This window comes from Phocoena phocoena, chromosome 10, assembly GCF_963924675.1.
Source record: "Phocoena phocoena chromosome 10, mPhoPho1.1, whole genome shotgun sequence".
Taxonomy (NCBI): domain Eukaryota; kingdom Metazoa; phylum Chordata; class Mammalia; order Artiodactyla; family Phocoenidae; genus Phocoena; species Phocoena phocoena.
Genome location: NC_089228.1, coordinates 49,541,132 through 49,558,036, shown reverse-complemented (window position 1 = coordinate 49,558,036; position 16,905 = coordinate 49,541,132). Strand labels below are relative to the sequence as shown.

General features: G+C 44.0%; 1 protein-coding gene across 2 annotated transcripts in view; it reads left to right on the top strand.

Moving 5' to 3' along the window:
• STAC (SH3 and cysteine rich domain) overlaps nucleotides 1–16,905 on the top strand; it is a 101,982-nt gene that overhangs the window by 54,728 nt on the left and 30,349 nt on the right. The window contains exons 3-6 of one of the 2 annotated variants that reach the window (XM_065885590.1): nucleotides 5,769–5,869; nucleotides 7,394–7,475; nucleotides 8,554–8,669; nucleotides 11,876–11,954. In XM_065885590.1, coding sequence (XP_065741662.1) covers nucleotides 5,769–5,869; nucleotides 7,394–7,475; nucleotides 8,554–8,669; nucleotides 11,876–11,954 — 378 coding nt within the window. The remainder of the gene's footprint in view (nucleotides 1–5,768; nucleotides 5,870–7,393; nucleotides 7,476–8,553; nucleotides 8,670–11,875; nucleotides 11,955–16,905) is intronic. The other variant, XM_065885591.1, reaches the window with a different exon arrangement.

Sequence of the window (16,905 nt, the reverse complement as noted above, 5' to 3'; positions counted from 1 at the left end):
CTGATCCCTTGCAGTCTCCTCTCCCAGCCACGGCCTGTACTGCCAGAGGCTGAGGGGAGTCCAGTAGCTAAACCGGTAAGAACAGGGGCCTGGAACATCTTTGAACTATCTCATCTATATTTACCTTTGAATCATTTATATGTTTTTTATGTAATCCAAGAAATATTTATGAATCTATGTCTAGATATTCATATATATATAACATATATATTATTTATTTCTAGATTTTTAAAAGTTTTTTTTCCCAAATCATAGTGAGGTATCTTTCTTGTCTAATTTACATTAATTTTATCAAATAAATTATAGGAGTTGATACCATGGTTGTACAATCTGGAAGCAAATTAATTATCAGTAACAATGTTAACTATTGTTCACCGCTGATTAAGTACCGTACTACGATTACATTTCTTTTCTTACACATTTCTTTTTCTTATTTTTACCCATTCTCCATATTGTTCCTCTAGGTAAGTGATCTCAAGGGCAACAATTGCTTTATCTTTAACTCTGATACTATATGAAATTCAGCCAAGGGGTAAGCAATGCCTCGATGGCAAAATCTTATCAAAATTAGTCTGGCCAATTGTTTTATAGATACCTGTAATCGATATCATTTCTTTTAAAAAGCCTGTCATCCAGTGTAGTTGATTCAGCCATTTGCATTGAGAAAACCCCTTCAATATTTTCTCCTAACATCTATATATAAACTTCTTCATTCACTGGAGCTTCAACACTTGGTTTTCTATGGACAGCTCACTCATCCATAGTGGTAAATGATACCAGGCTCATAAAATGGCTCAGTGCCCAACAGTTAATCAGTGTTGTATTGGTTTTCACTGATCCATTCCAAAATCCGTCTCAATATCATAACTCACATTCTTAACAATTTTCAACTGTAACTCATAGAACTATCTTAGATTTATCCTAGAAGTTCATATCGCAGGGAAGAACTGATGGTTTCTGTGAAGATCTGGCCCCATGTCTTCCCTATATCTCCATATTCCAAGGACCACATCATTCCAAGGGGCTGACTTGACCTGGTTTCCTGCAAGTACAACTTTGCTTTTTGTCACAGTAGCACATGAGACTAGTTTAAAGGTGGTACTGATGGTACTGAAAATACTACAGTGCAAACTGTCTCATCCTATAACCCAGCCTCGCTTCTGAAAGTCAACCACTTTCATCCTTTTTAATTGTTGCTTCTAGCATTCATTTCAATATTTCTAAATCCTGTGCTTCTACTACTATTTATTGATGAATCACACATGTCTTGGCTTCCTGCTATAGAGGATGAGGATTCAGCTCTAACCCCTCCAGCAACCCCTGCTTGTTCACTTCTTCCTCACTCTCACTTTTCCCACAAGAGTCACATCACAGTCTGCTGCTCCCTTGCTCTGTCGTCTTCCCAAGTAGCTTTATCACAATTTTGTGTCAACCAGTCACTTTATACACTCTTATGACCATTGCTCACTTCTGATTCTAGCATTGTACCATGATTACATTTCTTTTCTTACACAGGTTTTATGTTGCTTCATACTGGAAATTGCCTTTTTCATTTCCTTGACTTTTCATGCACCTATAATTTTTTTTTATATACTCTCATGTATCTGTCTAATGCCATATCTACTATGATATCCAAATCTAAAAAAGCTCTGTAAATGTTTAAGTTCCATCTTTTCCCAAGTCTACTGCCTCACTTCATCTGTGGCTCCTGTCTAGGGCTATTACTGTGTTGTCATATGGGCATATCACTTACCTCTCCTCTGTGTTGTTCCTGTGTTGCACACTGAGTCAGATATTTTTTTCTTCCTTGATTTATTTCTTCATCTTTCTAAGGCACATTCTTCAGTAGTTTTCTAAGAAAGCTTGTGTGGAAAGTTAAATATTTTTAATTCCTGAGGATCTGAATATGTGTTGATTCTGCCTTCATACTTGTTGGTGATTTGGCTGGGTATAAAATTCTAGGTTGGAAATTCTCTTCTTGCAGACTTTTGAAATTCCACGGTTCTTGAAGCTCCGTGACCTTCTAGTTTCCAAGGTGCTATTGGGAAATCCAATCTTCCTCTCTTCTGCTAAATTGCTTACCACACCTTCAGTTGCTATCTTCCAAATGTATGTATGTTGAACTTTCTTCTACTCTTGCCACTCCTCCCAGTAACTCTGTTATTTGGGCATTTATACCATTTTTTAATTCTTGCTAATTTTAGTGGGGTTTTGGTACGAATAAGTGGGAAACTGATGTTGCCAGTCCACCATATTTACTCAAAATCCAGTGATACCTTTATTTTTCCAAGTGTGCAAACCCATGCCATCCCCTTTGCATATATTATGATGCTATTACTATTAGCAACCCTGAGAGTAGTTAGTAGTATTCCCATTCGATGATGAGACAGCTGAAGCTCCAAGAATTTTAGTAGTTTTCTTAAGTTTAAAGAGCCCACATGAGACAGATTCAAATTTAAAACCATGTTTTTCCCACCCTACTGAGGCATAACGGTCACATTCAGTGATGCCTTTGTGATGGAGATCAGTGGTGATAAAACGAGTTAGATTATAGCTTCTCCATATCTTGCTACAGTAAACTAATGCCACTGCTGGGATGTAAATTATTCCTTTGAACTAGTCTCTGAGCCACAGAATACAAGCTTTCCTCTTCAATCACTTTTGTTATTCCATGGTAGAAATTGGAACACCTGAAACCAAATAATTGCAGGTGGTCTGACTCATACAGTGGAGTGTTTTAGAACAAGCAAGGAAAACTGAAATTATGGTGTTCAGGTCTGAAGGAAAATATACCTTAATATATAATGGCTCTATTTCAGAGTCCAGCACACAGTGAAATAACTTTCCTCTTGGAAGCTTTTACTTACATTCTCACGTAAGGCACAAATAGCATTCTCTATTTGAAAACAAAAATTAAGTTACTGCCTTCAAAGTCCAGTCTTTTGAAGACACTGCAATTTTTCAGCTAAGTGGTTATTCTCAAAATGAAAAAGAGATTTTCCAACTAGTATTTATGAACACGCACACATACCCAGGAATTTATGGTGTGTTTATATGTCACTTTGACTTTCTGTATTTATAACAGCAGACACACTTTGTGTTAAATGATGCCTTTGTGAAGGGAGTTTTCAGGTAATACCTCCTGAAGGGTTTCTAGGGCTTTGTCCAGTCAAGAGTTTTCCTGTTGCTTTTCTCAGCTGACTGTCAGGTTCTCATAGACCCTATTTTATCATCTCATTATCCTCAACTGCATCCCCATATAGGTTAAACAAGCCAAATAAAAGGAGGAAATGTTTGGGCCAAGCAGGGAAAGAGTGAAACTAAGCAGGACCTCCTCTGACCTGAGATAAGTCATTCTACTGCTTGGACACTTAGGCTTCTCGTCTGTGAAATAAAATCATACACATACACCATTGTAAAGCAATTATACTCCAATAAAGATGTTAAAAAAATAATATAAAATAAAATAAAATCATACACATAGATGATCTCCAAGTCCTCTTTCAGCGCTTGAATGCCATTCCTACACCATCGATGAAATCAACTTCAATTAATTATCTAAATCAGTCACCACTGATTTCAGTATGTGTGTGACTGACTACAAAAGAATTCGTTCATTAATTTCTTTAATACGTATTTATTGGGCATCATACCCAGAGCTGGGTAAACAGTGGCAAATGGACAGACTCAGTCCTTAGCCTCATTGAGTTCATAGTCCAGAGGAAAAGACAAAAACGAACTCTCAAATAAATAACAACTGTGATAAATCCTGTGAAAGATAACAACAGAGCGCTGTGAAAAGACCAACAGGAAAAAAAGATAATTTAGAGGGGGGGAGAGGGAATGTTCCCAAGAAGGCCTCATTGAAGAAATGACAAGCAGCCCTAAGGATGAGGACAGTGAAACAAGTGAGGAGCTACAGACAAGCATTGCAGGCACACAGGGCAGCATGTGTAAAGACCCTGAGGGATTCAAGAGCTTGTGCATTTAAGGAACTTGAAGAAGGTCATGTGGCTAGACCCTGGTGAACAAGAGGGGTCGGCCTGAGACAAAGTTAGAAATGGGCTCCCACCAAATCATACAAAGTCTCGCCACCATGGTGAGCATTTTGTGTAACACCAGAAAGGCAGGGAGAACCTACCGAGAGACCATTAAGTAGGAGGTTCTACACACAGTGGAGGAAGGCAAAAATGGATAAGGCAATTCAGTCAGGAATTGGTCCGGACAAGGCGTGATGATGGTTTGGAGGAGGCAGTGGTGGAGAAGAGGGTGGATTTTATGTGTGTTGGGCTGTCCTCGCTTTGTGTCTGTGGTCAGCTATGATATATAGGGGAGACCTGTGACCTCATGTGTCACGGCATATGGACATATTAATTCCTACTGAGGGAAGCTCGTTGCCTTTCCAGCTGGTCTTCTTGGGCAGCATTCCACGTGATCCATGGAAAGTATTCACACATCCTTTTGCTGACAAGCTTTTAAGGTGCGGGCCTTGCCTATATGGCTGTTTCTCCTTGGTAGGCTGGCAGGACCACTGGTCACCCGTATCCCTCACCTACATGCTCCCATGGGTGTGGCCACAGCCATGTGTCCAAATCTCCTCAAAATCCCTCTCAGTAGCAGGAGACTGAGAAGAGAAGAAAGCACCTCCTTCTTCTCATTATGTAGAGAAGCACAGTTTTAGGGATAAAACTAATGGTGTCTCAACAGCTCTACAAAGAAATGCTCCCTCCAGCCTCCCACCTCCCTTCCACTTTTCCAATAGGCTTGATTTGCTTGGTCACCTAAGAGCTGTGAAATCCATTTTGGCGCCTCATTTTTAAGACCTGCTTGGAAGCCTGCCACCTCCTTTTCATAAGTCAGAGAAGATGGCACCTCTTGTCCTGTATCCTGTGTCCTGGACTCAATGGAGACAGAAGACATCCCATTTTAACATCCTCTCTTCGCCTCCAGCCAGCCACTTTGTAAAACAACAAATGAGGTGCCCAGCACCACTCCTGTCTTCCTGAAGCTCCCACATCCCGCCCTCTGGTCTGTCCTCCCGATGCCTCTCCAGTGCTGCTGCCTTGGGCCTTGGTGCAGGCCAAGATTTTGGACACGGTGGCCAGGATGACTCTCTGCCTCCCCTCCCTCCTCTGCTTTCTTTCTTCTCACCTGTTACGGCACTGTGTCCCAGGACACTAAGTGACTCACTGCAGGGGTAGTTTCACTGCCCCCCACCTCCTCTTCCTTTTCCCCCAGGCAGGGGCTGGTGTCTGATAGAGCCCTCTATCCCCCACTTTAGACCATCATCAGCCCCACTTTCACACAGACCACGCTGTTCCCCCTTTATTGGTCATTTTCCAGAGAGTTTGCCCAATAGTTCAGACTGTGTGTTGGGAATTCAGGTAAAAATGGGTAGAATCTCAGGACTTGGACTACTCAGCAAGATACACAGAAGAGCAGCAATGTGATCCATATGAAGAGCAAAGAAAGTGGGATTTGCAAGCTTGAATTGAGTGAGCAGTGGAGGCAGAGGAGGTTGAGATTGTCTGGAGGAATAAACAGGAAAGGGGTGGAAGGAAACCAGAGCTGATACTTTGGGTAGAAAATATGGAAGAAGGTAAAAGAATCTACCGTAATATTTTGTCCATTTTTAAATCTTCATATAAACATCACAGGAAAGACGAATTAGCTGGGTTATGGGAATGACCACTTTTTCAGTGATTTCATACAAGTCGCCAGGGAACAGTAGGTTGTATCCTAACCAAAGCTCACCATATATCTGACAGGAACAAATGCTAAGCATGGACTGCGCTGCAAGGCCTGTAAGATGAGTGTCCACCACAAGTGCATGGACGGCCTGGCACCCCAGCGGTGCATGGGCAAACTGGTAAGGGCTTGTGCCCAGAGTGTGCCCCGGAACCGCTGCTCAGGGCACCTGCCTGCCCGATGAGATCACTCCATTCAAAATATTTCGCGGCAGCACCCTGAGAACTGGACACCGGGAAGGTACCCCCCCACGTCTCTGGCTGGACAACTTGGCTTCCTAGTTGGCATAATGATTGAGGAAGGAGGAGCTTTGTCAACTTAGGAGATGCATGTTGCACGTGTGGAACGGGCTCAGTGTCCTTCATAGAGTGGCCACCTTGTCCTGGGTCGGCACTTTCCTGGTTTTAGCATTGGGACTGTCCAGGTTTTGCAAGTAAAAAGCAGGCATCCCAGGAGCCCCCTCAGCCCCAGCTTAATTGTCTGACAGCTCAGTGCGTATCAAGAATGGGATAGAGATGAACCGCCCCACAGTGGAGAGAGTAGTAAACATCTATACCACTGTAACAGATCATGGTGGGCAAACGAAGGGCTGGGGGCTCAGCCTGGCCCATTCTGGGCTGAGTGTCGCATCTCGGGGGTGGACTTCAGTACTGGTGCCACACAATGATAAAAAAGCCACCCAGAACACTTTTGAGAATAGTTGAAACTAAGATGGCCAAAGAATTATAGAAGGGACCAAGAATGTCTACCCTAGGCACATACTTGGGGCATGACAGCTGTCTTCAGAAGAATTTAAGATCTGTCACACAGAATTCTGTCGTCCTCTGTGGCTTCAGGGAAAAGGCCTAGGATCAGTAGGTTCCAAGTCTTAACCATCAGATATGATGTCACCAAAGACCTGCCTCCAGGATTAGTGAGAGTTCCTGCTATCCACATCCCCAGCAGGGTTCACAGGAGCATACCACTTGCTAGGAACATTGGAAGGGATTCTGGAATTCTAGTAGGGGTGGGACCCTTCAGTTCCCTTCTAACACTGGGGTACAGTAAGTCAGGATTCTTAGAGAGTTCATCTCCGTACTCTGATTGGCAGTGTCCTCTTCTCCAAAACCCCTGCCTCACGTGCTCCCCTCCTCTCCTCCCATGGTGATTCCCACAAGCCAAGGCAGAAACCATGGATGAGAGGTCAGAAAAACAGAACAGAATCTAGGACACAAAGCTCTGCGTAGAGCTCATCAGACATACAAGGGACTTCAGGTCTACCTGTGAGGTCTGCTTGCCCATGCCCAGGCCTTTTAATGATGTTAATAAATCACGTGGTGAAATAACACACAATGGTCTATTTTTATCCTGGGAAGTAATGAGGAGCCCAACATAAAGGAGGCTGCAATGTGCACCTGTAGAGGAGAAGTGGGACGGAGGAGGGCAGGGCTGGGGGCTTGCTTTCTGGAGGGAGTGGAGCTTGCTTATTGACACCTCTACCTCCCAACCCAACCCCAGGGATAAATTACAGGACATGTCAGCATCTTAAAGGGAGACAGGGAGGCACCCCTAGAGGAACCAACTGGTTTCATTTTTAGAGTTCTCGTGGGGTTTTCGTCATCTCATCAGTAACTTTGAGCCCTTCTCTTTCTCATTCTGTCTCCAGCCAAAGGGGTTTCGGCGTTACTACAGCTCCCCCTTGCTCATTCATGAACAGTTTGGATGCATTAAAGAAGTTATGCCCATTGGTGAGTTGGGGCCCGGTGGGCTGAGCTGGGTTTGGAGCAGCAACGTCAGAGCTGATGGCTGCTCTTCTCCCAGGTCCCGATGCTGCCGTACCAGTGGGGGACCGGGGGCGGGTGGCACTCGTTTGGTGGCTAATTGGGTTATGGTTGTTTGTTTTGCTGGAGGAGAAACTTAAGGTGAACCAAATTCTCCAGAAATTTTTGTCCTCTCCCTGATGAAGCTTCAAAGAACCCAGGTCCAAAGGCCATCAGCAGCATGGCAGAGTGGAAGGAGCATGGAGCCTGGCATCCCATAGACCTGGGTCACAGCCCAGCTCCTCCATTGACCAACTGTGTGTCTGAACAAGCTACTCAACCTGTTGGACCCTATACGATGAAAACAGCAATGGCTGCTTTTCATAATTTTTTGTAGAAAATAGATATACATTATAGACCAACGCTTGGAAGGAGCTTACTGAATATTGTTTATTCTTTAATGAGGAAAAGATGTCTTATATTTTTAGGTATTTCTGGCTTGAATATATTCCTCAACAATATCCTTCAGTTCCATTTCTTCTCCCTTTCTGAAAATCTCTACATTTACGTTTGCCCTTTGGTGGTGGCAGGGGGAGCAACTTTTAAACTAGAAATTTACAAACTGGAAAGTTTTTAATTAGAAATCCCAGGAAGCCTGGTAATGTCCAAGTCTTTCAAAAAGGTTGCCTCCTACTGCAGACTTTGTGTCACGAGACTTCGTACCCTGGTGAGCAGGGCCTTTCACTAGAGGAGATAAAGCTGGGAAGAACCTTGGCACTGGAGTCCAGCGGGTGGATAACAAAGAGGAAAACCAGTCAATCAGCAAAGCTTTGGGAGCAGAGTGGGCTGAGTGCAGTGGAGGGACCTGGGAAATGGGCACAGGTCGTGGGGGGAGCACGCGAGGAAAGTTGACCACAAAAGCTCCATTTCCCCAGGGGTAAGAGGGTCTGTTGTGCAGGACCTACTTTTCGATGCCGTTAACCCAGGAGGTATGATAGGTGGTTGTCTGTCCCGACTGTGATATGAGGAAACCCTTCTCTCAGGTGAGCTTTCTCTTCTGCTGCAGCCTGCGGCAATAAGGTGGACCCTGTCTATGAGACCCTCCGCTTCGGCACCTCCCTGGCCCAGAGAACAAAGAAGGGCAGCTCCGGCAGCGGCTCCAGTTCACCTCACGGAACCTCGGTAATTGTCCTCTTCCTCCCTCGGGCAGTGTGGAGTGCGGGTCCCACCTAAATGCATCAGGCGGTGGGGGGCGGGGGGGAGTCTCTTGGGGGTCAGGCAGCCTTTAAAGGGAGCTCCAAGTGCCTTTGAGCCACTAAAGGTTAACCTTCTGGGGCCAACCCCCAGAGATCCTTTTACTTTCCTCCTAAAGACCACGCTCCTGGCCTCAGGCTCATTGACTCTCTCTCCCTCCCCCTCCCACCACTAGTAGCTTATCCGCTGACACATAGAAAGGTTCGACCCAAACAAGGGGCAGAAGCAGAGAAGTCCCAGCTGTGTCCAGTTCTCCTTCCAGCTACATCCCAGTTCAAGAATACAGCCATTTCTCACATCTTCTCAGTCCTCTCTCTCTAAGGCAAGATGCACCCTTTGATTTCTTTCACACAAACACTGCCCTCCCCGGAAGACGGGGGTGGCGTGGAGGCGGGGCGCTTCCCTCCATGTTTCACACACCCTCCCAAGCACCTCTCTCCTATGTTTTACCTGATCTAAAATGAGTGTTGTGTGCGTCTCTGTGACCTGTGTCGTCATCCTCTCTCTGACTGTCCCAACCAAAATTTCTGTGAATGCCCCAAGATGCCACACAACTCTGTAGCAGAGAGAAGGCTCCCCAGAGATGGGCCTGACCTGCCCGCATGAGCAGCAATGTCTGCTGCTGCGGTTCTGAGCTCTTGCTCATCACAGCAAGGAGACATCCTGAGAAACACTCCGCGGGAGACAGTGAACCTTTTCGCCTCCACGTTTGTGACTGATGCTATGAGCAGAAAGACCATCACAGGCATAAATAAGGGATGTCCAGTCTGCTTTCGTGTCTAAGACAGCTTTATTTCTGGCAATATCTCGACCCTACAGACTGGTTTTAGGGGCAAAAAGCATAGTTTGTTCAATGTCAATGATATGTTCGTTCATCATAGCCCACTTATACTTCCTGGCCCTGGTTCCATCTGTAAATATTTCTTGAAATTTTGCTCTGTGAAGGCTTTGTTCTGAGAGCTGCAGGGAGACAACGAGAGCTGCAGGGAGACAAAGACAAATGAAATTGTACTTAAATATCTGTCACTTCACGCTTTCCCCAGAGTCCAAATTGCCTCAGTGGAAGCAAACAGAAACAATTGATTGCTACTTTAACATGACTCTGCTTCCTTCCTGCAGGGTCGGTAGTAATGAACTTCAGCGTCTTGCCATCCTGGCAGTATTGTTATATCCTAAAGCGAACATATTCCCACATAGCAAAGGTTTATTTTCTTCCAGGGCTGTAGAGACATTTGCTTTACATTGTTGGGAAGTTGCTGCCTGGCTGTTTCTAAATCGTTAGGTTTCCTCTCATGTGCTTTCAAATGTTCTAGAATACAGAAGGCTTGATGGCTTTGGGAAGATCAGGAGAAACCACATTCGAAAACTTTCTAGGAGTTGGTTAGCTAGTTTAGGAATGATCTTCAGTTTTGTAAGATTATATTAACATGATAATAGCAACTTCTATTCAGAAATAGTGAGCTTCAGAGGAACAGGGTACAAGTGACTTAGAGACCCTGTGACATTTTTTTTTTCTTCTTTCTGATGTGTCATGAAAGGAAGAATGGCTGAAATAAATCTTAAAGTTAAATTGTAAGAAAAAAACAGTCTCAGGAAGGTGGTACTAAAGTACTCTAGAGCTGATGAGGAGAGTTAGGAAGGCAAACTTGTTCCTCTCTAGTAAGATATAAATAAATTGTTTTACAAATATGGCTCTCCTGTGAGGTCCCCTAAACTCCTCTTTTAAAGAGGTGAGAGATGCACAGATAGAAGTAGAGCAACTGACCCTTTGAAAGAGGCCATCTGTGGTGTAAATGTTTAATGACCAACAAGGGCTGAACCCTGATTTGTAGCATTTGCCAATTTCCATGGTGTAAATACTCCCACTGTGGCCAATTTCAAGCTACCAGTGTGATGACCCTAAAGGCTCTCACCAGCCCACGTGAGCTAGTCCAGCTACACTGCTGGGTGAAGCACAGTGCTTAAGAGATGAACCTAGAGAATGTTATGCTCAGTGAAATAAGTCAGACAGAGAAAGACAAGTACTGTCTGATATCACTTATATGTGGAATCTAAAATATAATACAAATGACGGATATGCAAAACAGAAACAGACTCACAGATATAGAAAACAAATTTATGGTTCCAAAAGGGGAAAGGGCAGGGAAGAGGGACAAATTAGGCATATGGGATCAACAGATACAAACTACTATACATAAAGTAGATAAGCTGTAAGGATTTACTGTATAGCACAGAGAATTATAGCCATTATCTTGAAATAAGTTTAATGGAGTATAATCTGCAAAGTACTGAATTATTATGCTGTGCATCTGAAACTAACATAATATTGTAAATCAACTATACTTTAAAAAAAAAAAAAGAGCATGGGCTCTGGAGACAACACCAGGGGTTCAAACCCCAGCTCCACCACTTACGAGCTCTGAGACCTCAAGCTGAGTTCTTGATTGTCTCTGGGCTTCAGATTCCTATCTGAAAAATAGGCCTATCAGAGGATTACTGTGAAGCATAAATGAGATGATTCATATAAAGTATGTAAAAACAGCACGTGCTAGATGATTGGTAACAATTAGCTATTTAGAGTGCTGCTTTATTATTGTTGTTGTCATTTCTGTAACCTAAATTCTAACTATGACCTCTCTTATACACAAGAAAGGGCAGAATTTGTTATTACAAAAGCAATTACTTTTCGCAGCAATGGAAATGGCATTGAACTCACACCTAAGTCATGCACCCCTCAGTAGTGCATCTTGTTCTCTATAATTAATATTTAACACTCACCTAGAAAGAGCTGTAGTTCTACTGACCATTTTAAGTGACAGGATGTGAGCAGGAATTCTGATTTCTCTCTGTCTCTTCCCGGGAAGTAGCCTAACTGTGGCCTGTGCATATAGGCACTCGTTCACCTGTCATGTGCCAACCCCAGAGCCTGCTCTGGACACTGGGAGGGAGGGACAGTGCCCGTAAGAGAGCACACAGCCTCTGTGAAGTTAACCAAACAGACAGAAGAGCAATGATGCGATTCTTAAGACAGTGTCATGTAAATTCCACCTTCGCTCTTCTACTGGTATCACAATCTCTGCTCAGTCGGCCCCTGAAATGACATTGCTCATTCCACTCTGTTCCCTCTTTTCAAGATTTCAGATCTTGTCGAGGTTCCTGAAGAGGCTGACGGGCCAGCAGGCGTGTACGGCCTACGGAAGCGTAGCAACAGCGGTAAGTGGGGGGTGTGGGGATCTAGCACCGCCCAGCACAAACGGGAATCACATCCGTCATCCAGGTCAGCAGGCAGGCACACCTGACTTCCAGGCCCCTCTCTCTGCCAGCTCTGGAATTCAATCCGGGCAAGTGTTTGATATTCTGGAGGGAAACCGGGCATAATCACTGGTGGATTTCAGTGATTTGGCTATAACATTCCCTAAGTTCTGTCTTCTGAGTTCTCATGCCATAAGGACATAGAGGTCCTTCCAGGCCTTTCTGTTAACACGTCACTTCCCCCACTGACCTACACTGGATAACAGAGCATCCCAGAGAGAACCAGTCCATGCTACACCGGAAGTACTCCAGGTGAGGGGTGGTGCCGGGGAGTGTGGGCCTCACCTGGGCTCCTTCCCAGCAGAGATAAATAAGACTCAAAGACTGATCTGCACAGTCTAGCCAGACATTCTTTATTAATATCGTTTAGTTTGCTAATAGCATAAGCCCTTCTTATAATAATTTCTAGAATACTTATTAGATGCTAACTACATGCTATTGCTTGCTAACATTGAGAAAGAACCTCCTCTTAAACCAGAACTTAAAGAAACATAACCAGCACCTTATGCCTGAGTCTCGATGAGCCTCTTGATGTCAACAGCTACTTAATTTCCACTCATTTATCCAAAAACTATTTATGAAGTATTTACTACCAGCAGCAAAACTACATAGGTCACAAAGCTGTCCTCAGGTCACTCATAACCCAGCACGGTTGCAGGTCCTGACCTGCATTGTTACCTTGGGCTGAATGCATTCTCCTGGCAGAAGTTATCCCTTGAAGCTCTAATACCCACAGGTGAAGCACCACCTTGGACAGATTTTCCACTTGACTAAATGTCCCTGCCATTTCCAGACTGGAAGCAGGACTTCTACATCAAATACCCCATAGCTGCTTTGTCAGCTGCTGTCTTACAAGGTGTCACTTCACTTCCTTAGCTCTAGGAATCCATTCATTCTCTTCTCTAGTTAGGATGGGGCCTCTGCGATTCCCTCAGGCAGTGCCCCATGACCCTCCTTTCTAAATAAGCATCAGCGTCCATTAGGACCCCCTTTGCCAAGCCCACCCACAGCTGCTAAAGCACACTGCTAGGGTAAGAAGTCTTTGGCATCAAATGGGGAAAACACTACTTTCAGATCAGTGCAGACATCCGTCAAGCACTTAGCAGTGCCATTAGAAAGACAAATCAGAGAGTGCCAGCTGCCAGAGGACCTCGTGGCAGAGCAGGACCTGCTCACTTCTGCAGCATTGCCCACTTCTGTCCAGCATTGCAGATCCAGCAACTGAATTTGGTGAGCAGCCCTGGAGTTTGTCAGTATCGTAGGACCAGACTCACCAGAGGCTGGAATGTAAGCCAGAGCTGCATTTCAGTGCTGCAAGTCTGTCAGCTGTTCTGTCCCCTGAGTCTGAGTTCTGCCTGCCTTCTTCCCCTGACGCTTCTCACCAAATCGCAGGGGGCATCCTCATCATTAATCGCACTGGACGTATTTGGTCCTTGGCCCCTCCTTGCTGTGGAGGTAGATGCTGGACTTCACTTAGTGACCATGTGGTCTTCAAGAGACCTAGCCTCTCTCTGCTTCAGTCACCTCACCTCTAAAATGAGGATACTAATAACACAAATCCATAGGGTGTTGTGATCTTTAAATGAGATAACAAAGGTAAATACTATCTGTACACTGATGACTCTAAAACTTCATTCCTAGCATTAGGCCTCTTTGCTGCCTCTGGATGCCTGTAGCCTACTGGAAACGGCCGTCTGAATGGAGAACAGGCATCTTCAAGTTAACACACCCAAATGGACTCTTGATTCCCTCACTCACCCCCCACCCCCGCCTACCAAAACCAGCTCTTCCTCAGTTGCTCCTGCTCTGTTGTAGGAACACCATTTTACTAGATGATCAGGCCAAGACTTTTGGCATCAGCCTTGACACCCTTCTTCTCACACCTCTTATCCAGTCTGTTCGCAGATCTTATCTGCTGCTCTCCAAAATCACACCCAGCATGGGCCCACATCTTCCCTCTCTGCCTCCACCACCCTAGTCCAGATTTACGGATGCTGTCGCCCATTCCTCAGTAGCTGAGGTCTCTTTTTGCCCTGGGAATTTCTTCACTCAAAAATGGTCTTCTGGGCTTCCCTGGTGGCGCAGTGGTTGAGAGTCCGCCTGCCGATGCAGAGGACACAGGTTCGTGCCCCGGTCCGGGAAGATCCCACATGCCGTGGAGCGGCTGGGCCCGTGAGCCATGGCCGCTGAGCCTGCGCGTCCGGAACCTGTGCTCTGCAACGGGAGAGGCCACAGCAGTGAGAGGCCCGCGTACCGCAAAAAAAAAAAAAAAATCTTCTTAGGGTTTTATTATGTGAACAGCTGTATTTAGGGATCATCAATATGAAGTACCATTGCTATTAATGAAGTCATCGTCAGGTCACAAAGTGTCAGAGATGCAGCCTAGAGCCTCACTAATCCACATGTGGCCCGTGGACCAGCGGTCTGGGCAGAACTTGAGAGCCCGTTAGAAATGCAGAATCTCAGGCTGCCCCAGACCTGAAAAATCAGAATTTCCATATGGACCTGTGATTCATATTCTTGTTAACGTTTGAGAAGCCGGATTAGAGGCCATTTAGTCTAACCCCTCTCCTCCAATATACACACACAAACAGGGACACACAGACATATACACGCAACAAATACTGGATAGATAAGGAAATTGAGACGTGGAGTAATACACTCAAGGACACAAAGTTGATGATTTGCTGTCTCTTTCATGTTAAGGGGCATTTTCACAGTCTTATTCAAAGCAATCTGTTGAAAGAACTTAGTAAGGGATAAACCTCTAAAAAGCTTTGGAGATCTATTAACTATTCCTTTGATCAGCCGTAGCTTTCTTCATGTGCACTCTGAGAAGCAAGAGGGATTAATTATGCATCAGTTTGCTTCAAAACGTGTTCCTTTGATTTGGATTTAATGCTCTGTCCATGTAGTTTGAGAAACAACATAGAGAAAACACCCTGCTTATATATAGTCCAAGTTCCCACTCATCGTCTCACATTCTTGGCAAGGAGAGCCTCCGGTTCTGCTTTACCAGCTTCATGTATGTTCTAAAATGTACGCAGAGCACACAGGTATTATTTCTGCCAGCCGGATGTTATGTCAAAATCCTCGAGAAATATTTCCAAGGCCACCTCAGAAGAAGGTACAATTCATACTCATGTCTTTAGTGCTAAGAGTGCAGTCTCTGCTTTCTCTCTTATATTATAAAAGCTCTTGGGCAGGTCTGAGTGTTTCTGGTGGTTGTTTTCAACCCTATTCCTGGGTGCATCAGAAATACACATGGGCACATTTGTTGGTCTTCACCTTTGGCTTAACTGCCAGAAACTCCACTGGAAGCAAGGTCATGAGCAGAGAGAGACTCATCTATCTAATACATAGCTTCAAAATGACAAAAACTCAAGGAGAAATTGACAGAACTATTAGGAAATTGGCATCGCGCTTCATAATGAGAGTTTTTTAACACTCCTCTCAGTCACTGGCAAATCAGATAAACAAAAAGATTCAGTACAGACATGGAGGATCTGAGGACGCACTTGACAATCCAAATCTAACTGACTTTAAAAGGATGCTCCAAAAGAATATATAACTGAATCACTTGGCTGTACACCTGAAACTAACACAATATTGTAAACCAACTCTACTTCAATTAAAAAATAAGATAATATAAAATTAAAAGGACACTCCATCTAACAAATGGGAAATTCACATTCTTCTTAAGAATGTATGGAACTATTATAAAAATTGCTGACACTTCCCTGACAGTCCAGTGGTTAAGACTCCGCACTTCCACTGCAGGGGGCATGGGTTCAATCCCTGGTCAGGGAACTAAGATCCTGTATGCCACACAATGCAACAAAAAAATAAATAAAAATTGCTCACCTACTGGACCATACTGCAAGTTTCACACATTTCACAGAATTAATATGATACAGAACACATCTTTCTGACTACAATGTAAACAAGATAGAAATCAATATTCAAAATATAACTAGGAAAACCCATACTTTAGGAAATTAAAAACATATTTTTAAAAAGCTCATATGTCAAAAAAAGAAGTCATAATGAAAATTGAAATATATTTAAAGCTGAATAATAATGAAAACACTACCTATCACAACTTGTGAGATGCAGCAAAAATTGTGCCTTAGAGTATTTAGCGCTAAAATTATTCCACTAAAAAATAAAAGCTGAAAAGTAATAATCTAAGCATCATATACAAGAAGTCAGAAAAAGAAATAGAACAAACCCAAAGAATGCAGAAGGAAGGCATTAATAAAAACGAGAAGAGGGCTTCCCTGGTGGTGCAGTGGTTGAGAGTCTGCCTGCCGATGCAGGGGACACGGGTTCGTGCCCCGGTCCGGGAAGATCCCACATGCCGCGGAGCGGCTGGGCCCGTGAGCCATGGCCGCTGAGCCTGCGCGTCCGGAGCCTGTGCTCCACAACGGGAGAGGCCACAACAGTGAGAGGCCCGCGTACCGCAAAAAAAAAAAAAACGAGAAGAAATTATTAAATGACACAGGTAGGTCAATAAATTCTAAAAACAGTTCTTTAAAAAAAAATTTACAATCACTAATAACTTTATAAGAATAAGAGAGAGAGAGAGATGAAGCAAAAAGTAATTAAAAAGGAGGAATGTAACAGAGGTTGACAAGAAAGAATCTTATGACAAACTTCATACCAATACATTTAAAACTTTTTAAATGGACAGATGCCAAGAAACTTATCAATGACTGAAGTCTGACTCAAGAGGAAACAGAAATACGTAGAGAACTTGACTTTGCTTCCAGTTATGTTGGAAACACTCAATGTTTTAAGATTTTGCACAACAAAAATACCAGGCCCAGACAACTTTATCCCAGACAACTTT